Genomic DNA, 18,811 nt, shown 5'->3' with positions numbered 1-18,811 from the left:
TGATTCCTACGGTCTGCTGAGAATATTAGTAGTTTTATTAGTTTCTCTCATATTTGATCATAAACCAAAAGTCTGGTTGTAAATCCAGTAACATGAAAATTACAGGAGCCAAAGGTTTTATGATGATCTGTTGAAACACTGTCATTAGATTTTTTAAAAATTATTATTAACATACCGATGCTCTGTTTTATTGCTTTTGGGTAACTGGGATTGGAATCTCACTGCTGTCCTAAGGGTTTTATAATGAAATATTTTAGCCTTTTTCAATTGTTTTGTTAAAAATATAAATTTTGATTCTCAAATGGAGATTTCTTAAGTAGGTCTTCTAACTTTATCCCATCGATGATCTATAGTTTTACAGGCAAACCAGTGTTTTTGATTCTCCTTATCTCAAAACTACTTTTAGCCACAGTTATTAAATTCTGAAGTTCTCATCTTTTCATTTGCAAAACCGGGTCAAATCCAAAGGACAAAATCCTCTCTCATCTGTGATGCACTTTTGAGTTTCTCTCTAGAAATATTACAATAAAAAAAATGTCCTTTACTTTAATGAAATGCTAAAGTTTTTTTTGTTTTATTTTTGTAATGTTGGTTTTCTAATATCAATCAATATTTTAAAGACCTTCTCTTTGACCAGAATATAAATAGGATATAATTGCAGGGGTTTATATTTCTTAAATTCCCCTTAAACATGGAGGAAACATCAAAACGTGACAGAGTAGATATGTGTTCAAAAATGCAGAAAATGCTAAAATAAAAAATTGCTTCCTACTTAAATTTGGAGTTTAGACAGATATCTGTGGTCAGTAATAATAACTGCAACTATGGTAAAAAAATAAAAATAAAATCTGGGACTGGACCCAGTTTATCTAGACAGCACACAGGATGTGGAGGAGATTAAAGAAGGTAGAAAAAAAATAAAATTTGGGAAACATCAATACAATTTCATAAAATGTTTTCAAACATATATTTACCTATAACTATAGAGGATGATGAATGGTGTATTATTGATCAAAATGTTAATATATTGCATATTAGTGGTACAAACCTTCTTCAGATCTGAAATTAAAAGCCACAGAAATTTGTCATATTAATCGATTTAAAAACGATTACTGGTTCCTTTTCATCGCCGTTCTAGTAATTCTCTCCACCTTTATCTCATTGAATACGTCGGTGTCACTGGATAACGTTTTCTCCATCTTTCCTCTTTTTTCCTGTAAAGGTGGACAACTCGTCTCTGACTGGAGAATCTGAACCTCAGACTCGCTCCCCCGAGTTAACGCATGAAAATCCGCTGGAGACCCGAAACATCTGTTTCTTTTCCACCAACTGTGTCGAGGGTCAGTAGGCCAAATCCAACGAAGATTGCCTCTTATCTCCTCAAGATGGCTGTCTTCAAACCATTTGGTGCAAAACATTGTTATGACTCTCTATCCAACCATGAATGTGTTTCAGTGCAATAATAAGCTAGGCCAGCATTCCTCCATGTGTGCATCCTACACAAGAGTGAAGAATCTGATCTTTATTGCAAAATGATTGGCACTGAGGCTTATATTTAAAATTAACTGGTTAGATTTACCTCTAGTTGAAATGCTTGTGAATGTGTTACAGTGTCAGATTCCTCTAAATTTATCCCATTCATCATTGCAACAGATTTTACAGGTGAAATCATTAAAGTGTTTCACCTTGTTGGGTTTGGAAGATATTTGTAAAAACTTTAACATTAATAGATATGAGAATATTTTGATCAGAATACAAAGATGTTCTTCACTTTGTCCTTTAAGAACAATGTAATTGTGAGACATGCATATTTTTTAAAATCCCTCAAAACAAAACAAATTTTGACTTAAAATCCACTACCTTCACTCACACTGTAATTTCACTTTTCATAAACATTACAACACTTCAACTATCCGACTGCTGCTCTAACTAACTACAGATAAAGAATTTATGGATCTTTAAAAGTTAAATTTAAAACTTTGTCAGAGGAAAAACATGACCTTTATGTGGCATGTTTTTTACTAAGTAGCACTGGACAAAGTATAAGATGATTATTATAACCTGGAATTGCAATATGAAATAGTTGTTATTTAGTAATTCAGCATTAATAATTCAATTAAGCTATTTACATAGCAGCATGCTTTATATTTAATAAATATTTGTAAATATAGGATCAGAGCTGGCCCAAGATTGAATGGCAACATAAGGATAAATTAGCCAAGCATGATGACTGCCTAACATCAGCCGCTTGAGCATCACTGTGTTCAAACATTAAAATGTCTGAGTAATCAACACATAATTTAATGTTGAGCAATCTTGTCAATTTCCATTAATTATTTTAAGAAAACAGATAAACAGATGATCTTAGAAGGTGATTGCTGCAGATAAATAGTGAAGAATGAGTTATTTTTCTGGATTATTTATTTTCTCCTGCAGTCATGTTTAGTCAAGAAGGGAGGAATTTATTATTTTTGCTTTAATCAAGAAGTCTATGGCCCAATTATTGTGAATTCTTGAATGAATATGGAGTTAATTGAACATTTTTAAATGATTTTAAATATGCTCTAAATGTTGACTTATTAAAACTTGACAACAGAAAAAGGAACTAATCAATTTCTGACACTGATTTCGCCCTTTCATCTTTTTGTACCTTTGTGGTTTTAGACATTTTGTTCCGCCCATAGAAACATTGCATCAGGATAATCAATGAAAATCACTTCAGCTGTCAGTGGTGGACGGGTACAAGCTAGCTGAATGGATGTTTTGCTCAAACACTTAGTTTAGCATCTGTTTAGTTGCCCAGTCATCATTCTCTAGCAGGCACCTATAATTCACTTCCATCTATCATAGCTCTGCATTCAGCCATCATCTTCAGCATTAGGCCTCCTTCATGTTCACAATATACATTATTTACCTTCTGTCATGACTTCCTCACTATGAACACTCATTATTCCCTTTTCATATTCCTCACAGAGACAGCATCAGGCCACCTGTCTGAAAGCTGCCTCTGACACTTTGTGATCTACCATTAATTTACTTTAGAGAGCTCCCATTACAAAGGAAAATATGTTGATAAAAATATTTAGTCTTTTTGAAGCTTCCAATTGAAATGCTTACCGATTTGATCAATTATTTCAGGCTTTCCTCTGTATTTTGATGTGAAGTTAGATGACCTTAAATGTTAGATTACTTTGTCAAGAAGTTTTTATCCAACTTTTAGTGTAAAACTAACTCAGAGTTTCTGCCTCCCATCAGGCACCGCTCGTGGCATTGTGATAGCCACTGGTGACCAGACTGTGATGGGCCGCATCGCCACCCTGGCGTCTGAACTGGAGGTGCGCCAGACGCCCATCAGCGTCGAAATTGAACATTTCATCCACATCATCACCGGCGTGGCCGTCTTCCTGGGCATGAGCTTCTTCATCCTGTCGCTTATCCTGGGCTACACCTGGTTGGAGGCCGTCATCTTCCTCATCGGCATCATAGTGGCCAACGTGCCTGAAGGCCTGCTGGCCACGGTCACGGTGAGGAGGGCAAAAGGTTTGGTATAATGGGAGTGGAGAAGTTTTCTGATTAGAGAAGTTTATTCTGAACAAACACACTTTATTCTAGAACAGAGGTGGCTAAACCGTTTGCCCTGGAGGCCAAAACTGGGGAATTTTCTTTTCACCGGCTAAACAACACATTAAATAAATAAAAAAAACATCTTTATATCAAGACAGATCCAAAACATAAAAAGGATTTTGGACTGTTAACTTATTAAGAAAAGCAGACAATTTCCATAATTTTTGGGTCATGAATTGTTTTCTTGTTGGCCAAAGTTTTACCATTTTTGACATGTGGTCTTGGATCAAACAGAATCATTTCAAGGGCCACAAATGGCCCCCAAGCCACACCTAGGACACTATTGTTGTACAGTATAAAAACACAAAATCTTACCAAGTATTTTTGTCTAGTTTTTAGTGCAAATATCTTAGTACACTTGAAATAAGACAAACAAAATTACGTAACTTTTCAGCAAGACGTAATGAGTTGTTTTAAGTAAATAATTCTTGAATATAGATTAAAAACATTTAAAAAAATTAAAAACACTTATAACAAGTGTTTATAACAAGACATATTTCCTGTTTTAAGTTTTAAAAAATCACAGTGGAACTATTAGTGTTTGCGTCTACATCCAAGCATTATTAACTTAAAACAAATGTGTTAAACTAGCTGAAAAGTTACTTTTTAAGATATTATTTCTTCATTCAAATGTACTAAAATATTTGCACTAAAAAGACAAAAAGTATTTGTGGGATTTTGTAAAGGAAATGTTCCATTTAGTTCAAATTATTAAAGTATAATACTTTTTTGTGGTGTCAAAAATATGCTTCAGGTTTACAGTCATCATATGCCTAAATTTAATATTTTTGACCTTTTCATCAGATATTTTAACAGTCTTTTTCCAGGGTGGAGTGATTACATGATAATCTACACCAGGGATGTTTTGAAAAACAAACATTTACAGTAAAAATCTGAATTTATGTCCTTCTTATTGTTTGGCAAGATGTCCATTAATGTGTTGCATCTTTACAAAATATTTTGAGATGCCTTCTAAGGCATATGACATAAATCTAAATGAATATTTCACTGCTCTTCTTGTTAATGTTGCTAAAAATCACATGAATCAGTTTGCATAATACACACATTTTAAAAGGGTTAAATTTGAGGCTCCTTCATGCTTTGTCTAGGCTAAAACTGGGTTTAATGTGCACATTTTGGGTGATGTTCTCATTGGAAGATGACCATATGCTGCCACCACCATGTTAGACAATTCCTAGTTTTGAAAACCTCATTCTGGCTCTTTTAATCATTCTTCTTCTGACCATAAAACCTTTTCCTGGATAGGTTTTTATTGTCCAACATGGAGCCAGATATACATTTTCAGTGGAGTTTGTTGGTGTCGCTTTTCCAGCGGCAGGGTTGAGAGTTTGTGGTTCTTGGGTTGTTCTTGAACATCTTAACCCAATTTTCTTTCACCTCATGTGGCAGGCTGGTCCAGATAGCTGAAACGTGGACACCGTTTTTTTTGTTTTTGTTTCTAGAGGAAAGTGATGCCAAACAAATACCAAAACTGGTCGTGGAATAGATACAGTGGGGTAATGTTAGATAGATAACTGAATGATAGATAATGTTAAACTTCTGGAATGACCTTCCCAAAGCTCCCATCTCTGCATTAAAAATGAATGCATAAAAGCTGGACCCATGCCAGGAAACAAGCCATTTTAAATAAACCAATTAAAATGAACTTCTGCCAAGATGAGTGGTCAAATCTCCAGACAGAATCATGCCAGTAGCTTGCTGATGGCTACTTAAAAAAATCAGTAGTTAAGTTGTTCACTTCTCAAGGGAGATCTGCCAAAATATTAATGAGTGTGTATACATACATTCGTTCATCTGCCTTTTTGATTTCCCATTTTTAAGCTACCGAAAGAAACTCAATATTAGGCTTTCAAAGGAATAATTATAGTATATACCCTTTGAGACAAATCTTGTTGTTTTGCCACAAGCCTTTTGCGTTAGTTATATTTTCTAAGAAGAACCAAATAGATGCAAGAAAAAAATTAGTACATAAAAGTTGAACTTTATGGTGGATTGAATGTGATGTTTGATTTATTTTTGTGAACTCAACCGAATAGTTTTGGGTTACACAGAGTATGATTAGCATTTAAAGCTGTTTGTCAGATTACTTTGCTATTTGGAGCAAAGCAATTCAAACTACACTGAATGAAGTCTGGTGACTCATTTTCTCTCTCTCTCTCTGTCAGTGCAGTCAGTTGATGTCTAAAAAGAGACATATTGGCTGTCGGGGAAATAACTTCCTTTTTAGAGCAACAGTAATTGTTTGAACATAGATAAATGATAAAAAAAAGTTAATGTGTGGAAAATTGTTGTAGATTTGGAGATTGTCATCTGTCCAATGTTTTTGCATTCTCTCCTCCACACAGATGTTGCTCTTGCATTCAACCAAAGACTGCTTGTTCTTCAGTATTAGCTGATGTTCAGCCTGTAAAGATAAACTATGTTTCTGATACTTTTCTTGCTTCTTCCCTTCACACGTTCATATTTTTATGCAGATTTGATACACATTCATATGCAGACATATTTATATGCAGATACGTTTATCCTGAGATTAGAGGTACGGTGACAAGCTGCAAAAAGCTCCCTGTTTTCTGTCAGATTACGTCACATTTTGCAGAACCCCTTGGCAATCCAGTACAGAGTGGAAAAAGTGTTTAGTGTCAGCTTAAGTCAGATGATTTACAACACATTCTGTATTTGATTTTCATTATCCAGGATGCCAGGTTCATTCTGTGGAAAGGTTTAGCTCAAGATGAACCCAATTTTCTAAGTCTGACTTTGATTTAGCCAGTGTAAATCATACAGTTTAAACCCAATGCAATCATGGTTTGAAAAAACAAACAAAAAAAAAAGCACCCACTATTAATTATTTCATTTTGTTGTGGAAACGCGGGGATCTCTATCCGGAGCTAAAATGATTTAAATCTGCTCTCCACACTCACCACAGATTTCACTACATCATTATTTATTGAACTGAGAAGGATCAAAAATTTAAACACGTAAAAGTACTCTCTGAAAACTCAAAAAACTCAGAGAAAGGAAGTGTATTAAGTGTGTGTATTTACCAAAACTGTTAGTGGTTTAAAAAGCTGAACTTACTCTAATCATCATGTTTACTGAATAATAGTGCCAAACAAAATAGAAAACAATGAGGTAAAGATTACCTTTCATTACTAATATAGATTTTAGAGAGTAGAGAGTTATTGTTAGCAATTCTTTTTAACTTCATAAACTTGTAAAACTAGGGTTTGAGCTTTGTTCTCGCCCACAGGGACAGCTGTGTCTGACAGGGAGCTGCAGCATCCAATAAACTGAGTCCTTTATCTAACCAGCATCATAAACGGTGAAAGATAGTTAACATGATACAGAATGCCCAGTTTCATTTATGGACTTGATAATATGCATGATTAATGCCAATTATAGAGCTTTACAAGCACAGAAGTGGATAGTAACCACTTACTTTTACTGGAGTAGTAATATGTTGAATTAGAAATGTGCTACCAGTGCACAAAGATACGCAGTGATTTAAAAACATTTTACAGTGTAAAACCAGGCTGGGCAGGTTTTAGTCGAGAACTCTGATACTTATCTCTAAAGTTGGCCTTGATTGGCCTGATTCTTGGGATTGGCTTGGGGTATTTCCAGTTGTAAACTTCTGATGCCGTGCTCTGCCATTTCATCTGCTATGTCACAGTCCTGATATCACATCACAGTCCTGATATTGTGTTTTTGGTTCATTAGTTCAGTTTACAAAACATGGAAATAGAACTAAGCCATCGTTATTCATAGTTGTTAATTACACCTGAGGCTTCCTGGATCCTAAAGCGCTCTCTGAAGTGATTCATAATGAAAAGTTGAAACATTTCACTGTTGAAATGTAGTTTTCCTTTGACAATAAGGAGGATGAGCTGAGACTGATGGTAATGTCGTTTGAAATGCCATCAGTCGACTTTTCACTGGTCACAGCAAATGAATTAACTTTCAGCGACTGGTTTCTTTTAGCATCCTTCTCTTTAAACACACCAATTATGAATTTTAATGTGTATCTCTTAGATGTTTGGTGGAATGTTGCCATCAGTTTGAGTTCATTTGTGTTGAAGAATCTATTGGAGCTTATGGTGTGTATGTTTGTCCAGTCTTTTTATTCTGTATGTGACTCTTAACTGGCTGTTTACCAATCAAACACACACACACACACACATACACGCCCATTCTCTTACCAGGCACCTTCACCACGCATGGTTTCACAAGCACAAGCGCTTGAATGCACCACTGCGTTCATATGCTCTCTGCGCTCGTCGACTAACAATCAACCATCCTCCAATCTCCTCCTCTTCCTCTCCTCCTTCATCCTCCCAGGTGTGCCTGACGCTCACTGCCAAGCGAATGGCCAAGAAGAACTGCTTGGTGAAGAACCTGGAGGCCGTAGAGACTCTCGGCTCCACCTCCACCATCTGCTCTGACAAGACGGGCACGCTGACCCAGAACCGCATGACCGTGGCCCACATGTGGTTTGACAATCAGATCCACGAGGCAGACACCACCGAGGACCAGAGTGGTAAGACAGAAATGAGTTCAAACAGGAGAGGAGCAAGAGAGATCTGGAAAAATGAGGATTCACCACGTCAACATTTTTCTCAGTAAATGTTTCTAAGTGACCAACACAAAAAGATCAGCAAGCTGGAAATTAGTCTAGAAATTAAGTTTTATGTAATAAAGTATTAAACACTTTTACTCAAATCCAGCAGCTTTATTTTGTTTCTCTGAAGCCAGGATGTTTTCTTGGATCAAAGGCCCACCCTGTCTTCATCTATAAATTCTTGAACGAAATTTCCAAATCTTTTTCTCCACTCATCCTTTCTTTAGTTGTATGAAGTTTGCCAGTATAATAAACATAGAAACTATCTCGCACCTTGACGTTCCCAGTCCCAAACTTCACTGTTGCTACTATATTTTGGTGGTGATCAGTGTTGTAATTTGTCTCAGTTCAGTAGAAGTGAACTCTGGTGCGGCTTGAATGCATATGTGGATGCCAAGTGTGGAGACCGCTCCAAAAGCAGGAAGTGGACTACAGTGCAAGGCATTCTGGGTAGATACAACCAAAGCAAACACTCAAGTCTAGCGCTAGCTGGTGAAATGGCTTGTGGTCTTTTATCCTACAATTTCTTAAATCTGATGACGATCCATTTTTGTTTACATTTTGCAAAGAAGGAAGTTGCGCTCATGTCTTCTTCAGAGATATTCATGTTGTTTCCTTCAGTGGTTTTTGGTGTAGCGCCCTCACATGTAAGGGAGTGGACAGGATTTCCTAGGAGTTTGCATTGTTTGGCACATTGCAGTGTGAAAGCAAACTCCAGCAGCTGAAAATGGATCAAATGTTGCTGTTTTGGTCCCCAATCGAACCGAGTCTACCGGACTATCAGGTGTGAAAACACCCTAACATGCATTTTCTTCAACAGCGGAGTCTTGGGCAGTGAGTCTGAAAGCAGAAATTTCAGATTTTTGAACTATTTGTTCTCCTCATGGAAAATGTGTTCCTGCAAATTCACTGTCTCTGAGGAGTCCCTTGTTACTGGTCCGTAGCTCTTTAATCTCAGATTTTTAAATGTTTATTTTAACTTCAGTGAGATTTAGTTATGAGCTCATGGTCAACTCCGTTTGATGGTGAAATTGTCTTAATTTCTACTCACTGGATTATTGGATTATGGTCCTAACTGTGTTAAAAAAAGGTTTCCTTGTCACTCAGTAACGTATCTGTCTCACTGGGAGAGATACTAGTGAGACAGATAGGCTGATAAATATTCTGACATATTTTAGCTGGTTTCTGAAATTTTCATGCCTTGTTGGATCTCTTTTGCATCATCTATTTATTTATTTATTTAGATTTCTTGAAATGTATCCAAAATCTGCTGTCAGTTTCATTATTACAAGCATTTTAGAAATACATTTACAGAGAAAAATGTTGATGTGTTTCCACACTTAGTTCCCCTGCTGTAAATTAAGGAAAGTTCAATTTATAGAGTGTGAGGGAATGCAGGAAGGAGGAAAGGGACCACCTGCCAAAATTCATCTGGCCAATATTTCCACTGCCAGCAAACATGACCGTTCACTCTGCTGGTTTCATTAATTGAGAAGAAGTGTGCAGTGGGTGGCACAACCCACAGCTCTTCCTCGGCAGGACTGCCGCCGCGCAGCCAATCGGATTCCTGCCTCCTACCACTGAAGGATATATCAAGCCAAAATTCATCAAGAAGCCTCCAGCATTAACCAAAAGGTTGGGCAGAAAAGGAGCAGGTGTTCCATGCATAATAATGAGCACTGACTACTCTGTCGTCTTTCATTGAGTAGCCGGTGGTTTTGAGAGAAGGAAACGACATGCTGCATTTTGTTTTTGCAACTGCTGCAGATTTTATGAGGCTTCTCCTCCCATGTTTGTCACTCTCAACCACTCCAGCCACAAACTGCCTGTCTGTTTACACAGCAGCACTGACAGCGAGTACTCCGACATGCAGGCAAATATGAAAAATGAATGCAGCAGACTGCAGGTCATTTTCAATTCGATTGGGTGGCTAGCCTCAAATTTTCATACAAACTATTTCCTACTTGCTCTTATTTTGGAGACATTCCAGGTAAAAAAAAAAAAAAAGGTCTCATTTTCCAGACTGGGGAACTGAAAAATCTTTTCTGTCAAAAAAAACTGTTTTCTTAACTTAAGTGACCTCGATACGTGTTATTTAGCTGCAATATCCAGTGCCACTTTGTGAACCCAGAGTTGAGTCAGTTGAATAAATACTGAATGAGTTCTGTTTAAATAAAGTCTAACGCAGGTCCCTCTCCACTGCTTCCAGGTTCTAGTTTTGACAAGAACTCTGGTACTTGGCTGTTCCTGTCCCGCGTGGCTGGTCTGTGCAATCGAGCTGTTTTCAAACCCGGACAGGAGAACTTCCCCATCCTGATGGTACACGCAATCCACACACAGTCTGACACGCGATATAACACAAGTTTTCCAAATGTTCCACATCAAGCTGCAGGCTCATGAATTATCTCGACTCTTTACAGCAGTGGCACACAATCCATTTGGTATAATGCAAGGCCATTATGAGCCGGCTTTTTTTATGTGGATCAACTAATGCATGCACATAATTCATGAGACATGATTTTGCCTACTGCTTTGCCAGTAGGGTGAAGTTAACAACATAAGGGAAGCGTCAGGTGAGCTGTCGCTCAGAAAGAAGCCTTGTTAGAATAAGTATTTGATCCCTATAAGTTAAAGAAGTACTGCATAAATATGCAGGTACAATATGAAGACAAGAGTAGACTTCTTAAATTCTAAGACTTTTTGAACATCTACTGGACTGAAAACGCTTTCATCCAATAGCCAATTTTCTTATTGCTTTCCCTCCAGCTAATAAATAAAATTAATTTTAGAGTAGGATCAACACATCATGGGACCAATTTCAGTGTTTACAACATTTATAGAAATGAAGGAACAGCAAGAAAGTAAAAAAAAAAGTCAAATAAAAATTCACCACATGCATTTTCTACCACTGATGTAGAACCTTGAATCTTTTTCAGCATTATGAACCATTCTGAATATCTTGCTGTGAATTTCAGTAGTCTTGCCCTTTCTTGGCAGATTTTTCTTGCTGTCATGTACTTTATATATTCTAGTAATTAATTCTGGTCTTCAAAGAGTCACTAAGAGTTTAGATGTTTGTTTTAATAAACCAACCAATGCTTTATTTCCACAAAATGTTACCTCGTGTTCTCATTTTGCTGCTGCTTGTGACACTCAGTGGTTTTTCACAGCTAGTAAATATCCATTGCAATGTAAAACAAATTAGTTTGATTTGCAGCTTCTCAACAAAATAGGAGTAATATCAATACAATCAATGCTATTTTTACAAATATTATTTGTAACTTTATCTGCAGTGTTATCTCATGAACCTTCACTCCAATTCTTTCCACAGATTTAGATATCGGACAAAGAGAACATGATTAGGAGACTGTTTTCAAGTGACAAATTCAGTTATTAAGGTAATAAGGTAGCACTTTGGCAATATGTAAAAAAAATGTAATTCCCGTTTAACCTAAGAAAACTGTATTTGGATTCTGCAACATCGGAAGGTTTCAAACATTTACAAACTCCTTAAAGTTATGCCTTAAGATCTGAGTCAGATTTAAGTCATGATTTATAACAAAACCTTCAGTTTTTTGTCAGTGAGATGTTGACTTGCTGAACTCTTGTCCTGCTCCATGACCCAAGTGCATTTAATGTAAAGTAACAAATTAATGACTAGACATTTTCCTTTAGGGTTTTCTGGTAGTACAATTTCCATGATTCCATCAATTACATGAAATTTAAGGCATGTGGTAATAATAAAACACAATACCACCACCATTATTGACTGCAGGAATAAAATAGTTTATCTGAAGTGTTTTTCTTTTCTCCTTTTTTTTTACCTGATGTAATACAACGTGCAAATTTGTCAGTTTCTGTTCAGTTAGTAGATCACCTAGATGTTTTGAGGAAACTTGAGAAAGGTTATTGGTGTTCCTGTGTGAATTTATCCCATGGAGGCTGTTTTTTCCAAGTCCTTTTCTTACTCTGAAACCATGAACTCTGACTTTAGGGAAGCGAGGCTCGGAGCACATTAGATTTTGCTTGTGTTTTCAGACCGTTTGTAATAGAGATTTCTTCATTTTACTGATAAATGAAAACCAGAATTTGAAAACTGCTGCTTGTATTCACTCAGGTTGTCTTTGCTTGATATTAAAATGTGTTTAATGAACCAAAACATTTAGATATGAGGGGAAAAAGAAAGCAAATCTGTTGGAAGCAAATTCTTTTTCACACTCCAACTTGTTTTTTTTTTATTTCTAAGCACAAAACTCATTAAATATACAGAACCTGTTCATGTATATTTCAGTGATACTCTGCTGTAGGTGCTAAAATAAATGTCAGACAAATCTCTGGACTCAAGAACCAAACAAGTATTTAAATCTGTTTCTACAGTAACAAACAACTTCACTGTGAACTAAATGGTTTCATTGCCTTTGCTGATTTATCTCAACCTGAAAGCCACTTCAGATCCGTGTTGCAGTGTCAGTTTAAATGTTTCTTAAAAAGAAACATTTGCTAAAATGTTTCTTTTTAGCAACAGAAAACAGCGGTGTGAACACAGAACGGCTGATCCTTCTGTGTTTTAACCTGAGTTTTGTTTAAAGATACATAAATAAAGGAGAATTTGACTTGTTTCTTGAAGATATTCCTCCTTGCATCTCAACCTGCTGAAGAGGATTAGGGAACCTGAAAAATAAAAATTCTGACTTTAATCTCAGAATCCTTTAAACTTTAATTTTCTGTGATCAAAAGTCAGAATATTCACCTGAGCTTTTCTAAAAAAAAAACAACAACAACAACAAGTAAAAAGATAGAATTTCTTCAACATGTTTAAATATACTGAGAGGTTGAATTATTCTAAAATTATACATAGGAGATACTGAGAGAAAAACATAAATATACATGTTAATTTGGAAAGTGCTTTGCTTGACAGACCAACAGTAAGAATAATAGTTCCACCTAACAAAAGTTGAATTTCACACTTACACGCTTAACCTCACGTGTAAACACACACGTAGAGAATCATGCAGTACACCCTGAGAAATAACTCACCCACACTGACAAAAAAACACACACTGCTGAGTAGGTAAGTCAATATTATCCCAGTGTTCTAGCAGCCGCTTTCCTCCAGCCTGTGCTTCATTGACCTGAAGAAATTCTCAGTGTGGCTCGCAGTTATTGGATTACAACTTCTTCTGTGTGAGGACAAACGCCTCTGCTGAAGCCTGTCTGTCCCTCGTGGTGCCCAGCTTCCTCCCGGCGCAGAGTAACAGATGTGTCTCCTGACAGCAGTCAAACACAGCAGTGCAGGCGCCGGCACCATTACTAAAACAAGTCCCCATCTGCACTTGTGAAGACAGAGAAATGGAATTTCCCTTGATCTATTTATTCATTCATGAAAAGGCACAAACAAGGACAAATCTCGCGGAGCGCTCGTCCTTGTTTCACGGCTGTTCATGAATGAATAAACAGAAACAAAGAGAAATTTCTTGTCCCCCTCGAACTCCCTCCTGGGTTTTTGTGTGTCAGGTCATCACTTTTGCACTGATTTTAATAATCCAGCATCAAGGATTGTTGTTATCCTCCTGGAATTTTCATAAAAGCCGATATGAGTGGTTTATCAAAAGAGAGTTAGTTAAAAATTGGTGACAAAACTCTAATTCAACGTTCAAAAAGCACAAAAAATAAAAGCAAAATGAATCCATTAGGTGCTTTGTGAAGTAGTATGTCTTGACATTTGTGTTTGCGTGACTCACTGCGGGGATGTTGGTGCAAGTAGATAACATTTATAACACTTTCTTAAAAAATAAATTTTTGTAGGTCAGCTTTAGATGCGCAGAAGTAACGATGTTACTCAGATTAATTTTAGCCTCATGGAAATAAAACACTCTACGGTTGCTTGGGACTTCTGCTTGCCTCTTATTTCATTCCTGTATGTTTTTGCTTGAAATAAAGTTATTGGGGGGGGGGGGGGGGGGGGAGAGAGAATGTAAGGAGAAAAAATGGAACTGCTGCGTAAACAGTCTTTACGCACTTCAAAATAAGAGAATGAAACAGTTGAAAATCAAGACTTCTACATGGACGTTAAACTTTTTTTACCTGAAAAATTACAAAACAGGCAAGTAAATTAGCCTGTTCTAAATTATTTTTTTAAAAGATGAATTTATGGGAAGCTAATTGTCCTAAACGTTTTCACAATTAGCTAAAGCGCTAAATGAAAGATTTGTGTCACTATTAGCAGATTAAGTATGATGATAAAAATTCAAAATTATTTCCATGCATTATTTTCCTTCCAAATCACAATTATTGACTAACTTATGTTGGTATATCACCAAAAAAACTCCAAATAAAATATATATTGTATATACCTGTTTGTGATTGTAATGTGGAGTGTACTTTAGCGAGGCATGACATTTGGAGGACTGAGTCAAAAGAACAACTGATGGGATTCCAATTCCTTCAGGTCGCGACTCTTAATAACTCAGCTGTTTGTAATAATGATCTGACTCATTACTCAAGCAGCATTTATCCATCATCGGAACCTATTAAGTCCAAGCCTTTCTAATATCCAAAATATTAAAAACTGAGCTTGAGAGAGACATAAAATATCATGCATTATCTTTTATCTGTGAACCTTTTTTAGTCAGTTTATTGTTTTGTCTGTATTTTCAGAACTAGGTTTTGGGTTTTTATTGCTTTTCTATAGCTTTGAAAACAAGCCTGTGGCCAAATCATTGTTGTTGATGTAGCTTCGCTGCCTGCATTATTGATGAGAACCATAATGTAAATAAGCAAAGTTTTCGAAGGTGTCTCATTTATACCATTAAATAAGACACTATAAAAAGTTTTCCTTCGCCGCTTTGCCATAAACACAAACCGGGAGTCATTTTTTAATATGCGGATATGAGTGACTGCGCTAATGTGATCCTGTGTGTTCCCCCAGAGGGACACAGCGGGGGACGCGTCAGAGTCAGCCCTGTTGAAATGCATCGAGCTGTATTCAGGCAGTGTTCGTGACATGAGAGCCAGAAATCCCAAAGTGGCTGAGATCCCCTTCAACTCCACCAACAAGTACCAGGTAAACATCAATTCATCGATTCAAGGATTTCTGCTGGTGCTGCAGGGAAATCCCGTTGGAAGTTTGTTACTTTGGACTTTGCCTTGTATTTAAATTGAGAACACATCCATGTCATTTTGTGTAACGTCTAAACTTTAAAACACAAAAGAACATTTAAGATCCTTCTCTACTATACCTACCCCAATTCTTTAATAAAATTGTCTCCTTTCTTAAATCTGGCACATACTATTATATATTTTCAAATATATTAAATGTAGAGACTTATCCATCTTTTGCAAAACGTATTTGTTTGCATTTGTAAGACTTCCACAGGTCTATTTCTGAAATGTAAATTTTCAAAAATATTTTAAAAATGTTTACAAGTTTAAAAAAAAAGTTAAACGTGGGTTTGTATGGAAGAGGATTTTAAAAAAAAAAGAATTCTGACTTTGATCTTAAATCTCTGAGATTCTGACAATTAAAAATGTCAGATTTCTGACAATTATAAGAAAAAAGTCAAATTGAAATTAAAGTCAGAATTCTGACATTAAAAGTCCGTTTCTGATATCCTGATATTCCTGAGAAAATAGTTTAGATTTTGAGACAGAAATCAGAATTCTGAGTAAAAAAGTCAAATTCTTCTTTTCTTTTTCAGTGGCCTTAACCCTTCATCCGAATTTTGAGTGTAGATACAGATGAAAATGAACACAAAGGAAAATTTTCCAAAAATAAGAATAGCAATGCAACTTTGCTAAAATCAAAGTGCTGCAGACTGACAACGCAAACTTAAAAGTTCATTGATTATTTTCAGTCACGTCTCATCAGGGTTGTTTTATAACTAATAAGCTCTTGGGTTATTAGCTGCTTACTTCTAACAGGAGCCCATTGCAGTCTTTATATATGGTAGAAAGCCTCGCTGACTTCCGTCCTGGCTGAAGTTTATTGTCTTAATTCAGTGTGAACGATTCCCTCAGGAATTACACAACTTGCAGAAATGATGGGAAAGAAACTCTGTTCCCTTGAAGTCCATCCCTCCATTTTCTATCCAGACTTGTCAGTACAGGGTTGTGGAAGTGGGGAGGACATCAGTTTATTCAAAAACATTAATCACTCGTGATTTTTTCTGTGTGTTTTTTGTAGTATAATGCATTTATTCACTTCTAAAAACAAAATTAGCTTTTTAATTTTAATTTTAACGAAGATTAGAACAAGTTTGACCAAATACCCAATTATGTGACATGCTGAATTCAAGCGGGGTAGCAAATAGTCAATAATACATTGAATAAAGTAAACACAATGACTTTTTTATGTTTTGCTCAAGGGTATGGTAGCAATTACAGCTTGTGGATGTGTCTGTCACTGCACCAATAACCAGAGCACTAGAAGATCTGAGCCAGCGTGTGAACAGCCGTGATGTCTTACCAAAGCAAGGACTTCCTGCATGCTTTATTACACCTGTTGTCAGACTGCAGATAAGAAGTGTTAGGAAGGAGGAAAATCTGTTGTGACTCAGATACAAATGATCTGGGGGACTGTGCAGTTGGTCCTGTTGGAGAAAAGGTAATAGGAAGGTATATCACAACAACAACACATGTGAGAGTCTGATTGAACAGACGCAGCGTGAACAGAGGAGACTTTCAATGTTCGTTCTGTCAAGTCAGCTTCAATGTCACTTTCATTTAAATCAGGTGGAAGACTGTGACACCAGCTCCCCAAAAGGAAAAGGAAGATGTCTGACTAGAGCTCTTTTTCTCTGAAATATCACATCGCTATCCTTATCTTTCCTTAAGCTCTCCATCCATGAACTGGAGGACAATCCCTCTGGTCATCTTCTGGTGATGAAGGGAGCACCGGAGAGAATCCTGGACAGGTTTGTTGATCAATAATTTAATAATAATGGAAATAGTGTTTTGTTTACCATTTTGTTGTGCATGGCAGATACTTGATAATTTTCATTTCTTTTGTAGGCGAACAAAAAAAAGCAATGCTTGTAAAAAAAAAATGCACCTTCATATATAAAAGTCACTGGAGCTTTAAACTTGCAGTGTTGTCTTAACGTATTAAAACAAGGCCAGCCGTCTTCTCTGTTGAATACAGTGACACGGTCCTTCATCAACATTGGCACACACGCCGCAGTTTTTTCAGATTTAATCTCACACACACCATCCGGGCCGCTGTAAAGTGTCACAGCAGCAACAGATGTAAATTAATCTGCTGGTGGAAGTAATCCACAGCAAATGCAACATGCCCTCATACTAAAGTGAAATATCACCCCACCTCCTACAGCCTGGCTGCTGCCGAGCTGGACTGTTTCACTCGCTGAAATTAGGTTGTACAGGTTCAAACAGCAGCTGTCTGTCACTAATCTAAGACAAAATAATGATAAAAATCTTCATAAATTAGTATCTGATATCACTTTGAATTATTGTTATGCTACAGAGTGTTTTAAAACTCATTCGAATTAAAAGTTTAAACAAAACTAATGATTATCCAAACATTATACCTATTAAGCTACATTTGATCAGACAGTGGTGAGATGACCATTAAATAAAATGTCTCTTTTTTTCTTTTCTGTCTTTTTTGCATAACATTTTAACTTGTTCATGGTCTATTAACCATTATCCTAATGTTTGCTATTCAACAACATATGATCAGACTAAATGGCCAAAAGTAATAATTAACAATTACGTTAAATCTAATCAAGCAGTAGTTAATTAACTATTAACTTAACAATGTCTATTTAATTAAATATCCCTATGCCATACTCCATTTTTAGAGGGGGGCAGTTTATAACTGCTTATTTTGATTATTCAAGTACGGAATATCCATTAATATGCATTAATATGCACAAACAGTCTTTTCCTTACAAAGAGGGTAAAACCAGTCAGTGGCAAGAAAAATGATTAACATTCCTTGATTGGCTGCTTTGCAAATGCAAATTCATAGCATGTCAAGTATTAAGTAAACAAATACATCATCAAATCATCAATAAAATAAATAAATGTTTCAATAATTTACTTAATAGACAGTTTATTTGTTATATGATATTAAATAAATAAAATGCAGGTTTATATATGTTCCAGCACAGTCCAGATGCATTAAAAGCATTGAAATCACATTTGATCGAAGTTTCACAAACTGAGGCGTAAACTAGTGGAGTTCAACAGATCAGTGACTTCGACTTTGATGGGCGAGTTTGACAGAATGATTTCATAGTGAAGCTCCAGGAACAGAAACAATTATATAATTAAATACACTTTAATTATTTATCTGCACTGGATATTACAAGTTTGAATTTCAACAGTTTAAAGACATATTTAATAAATCAACCGTCTATTGAATAAATTATCTAAACGTTTAATTAAACATTTATTTCATGCTGCATTTAATTGTTAATGTTTTAATTTACTTAATTTTGTTCATTCTTGGACTCTTCGTTGCCAGGTACCATTGAATGTGGATATTTCAGCTGACCAAGTTACATTATTTGTGAATAATTCTCTATT

The 18,811-nt window shown here is 36.1% G+C and overlaps 1 protein-coding gene across 1 annotated transcript in view; it reads left to right on the top strand.

Annotated features, from left to right (window-relative positions):
• LOC102222505 (sodium/potassium-transporting ATPase subunit alpha-2) overlaps window positions 1–18,811 on the top strand; it is a 59,570-nt gene that overhangs the window by 16,347 nt on the left and 24,412 nt on the right. Inside the window, exons 7-12 of the mRNA XM_005796607.2 lie at window positions 1,223–1,340; window positions 3,256–3,524; window positions 7,984–8,182; window positions 10,473–10,582; window positions 15,192–15,326; window positions 17,096–17,175. Coding sequence (XP_005796664.1) covers window positions 1,223–1,340; window positions 3,256–3,524; window positions 7,984–8,182; window positions 10,473–10,582; window positions 15,192–15,326; window positions 17,096–17,175 — 911 coding nt within the window. The remainder of the gene's footprint in view (window positions 1–1,222; window positions 1,341–3,255; window positions 3,525–7,983; window positions 8,183–10,472; window positions 10,583–15,191; window positions 15,327–17,095; window positions 17,176–18,811) is intronic.

This window comes from Xiphophorus maculatus, chromosome 6 (assembly GCF_002775205.1).
Source record: "Xiphophorus maculatus strain JP 163 A chromosome 6, X_maculatus-5.0-male, whole genome shotgun sequence".
NCBI lineage: Eukaryota > Metazoa > Chordata > Actinopteri > Cyprinodontiformes > Poeciliidae > Xiphophorus > Xiphophorus maculatus.
This window is presented reverse-complemented; position numbering and strand designations above follow the sequence as displayed.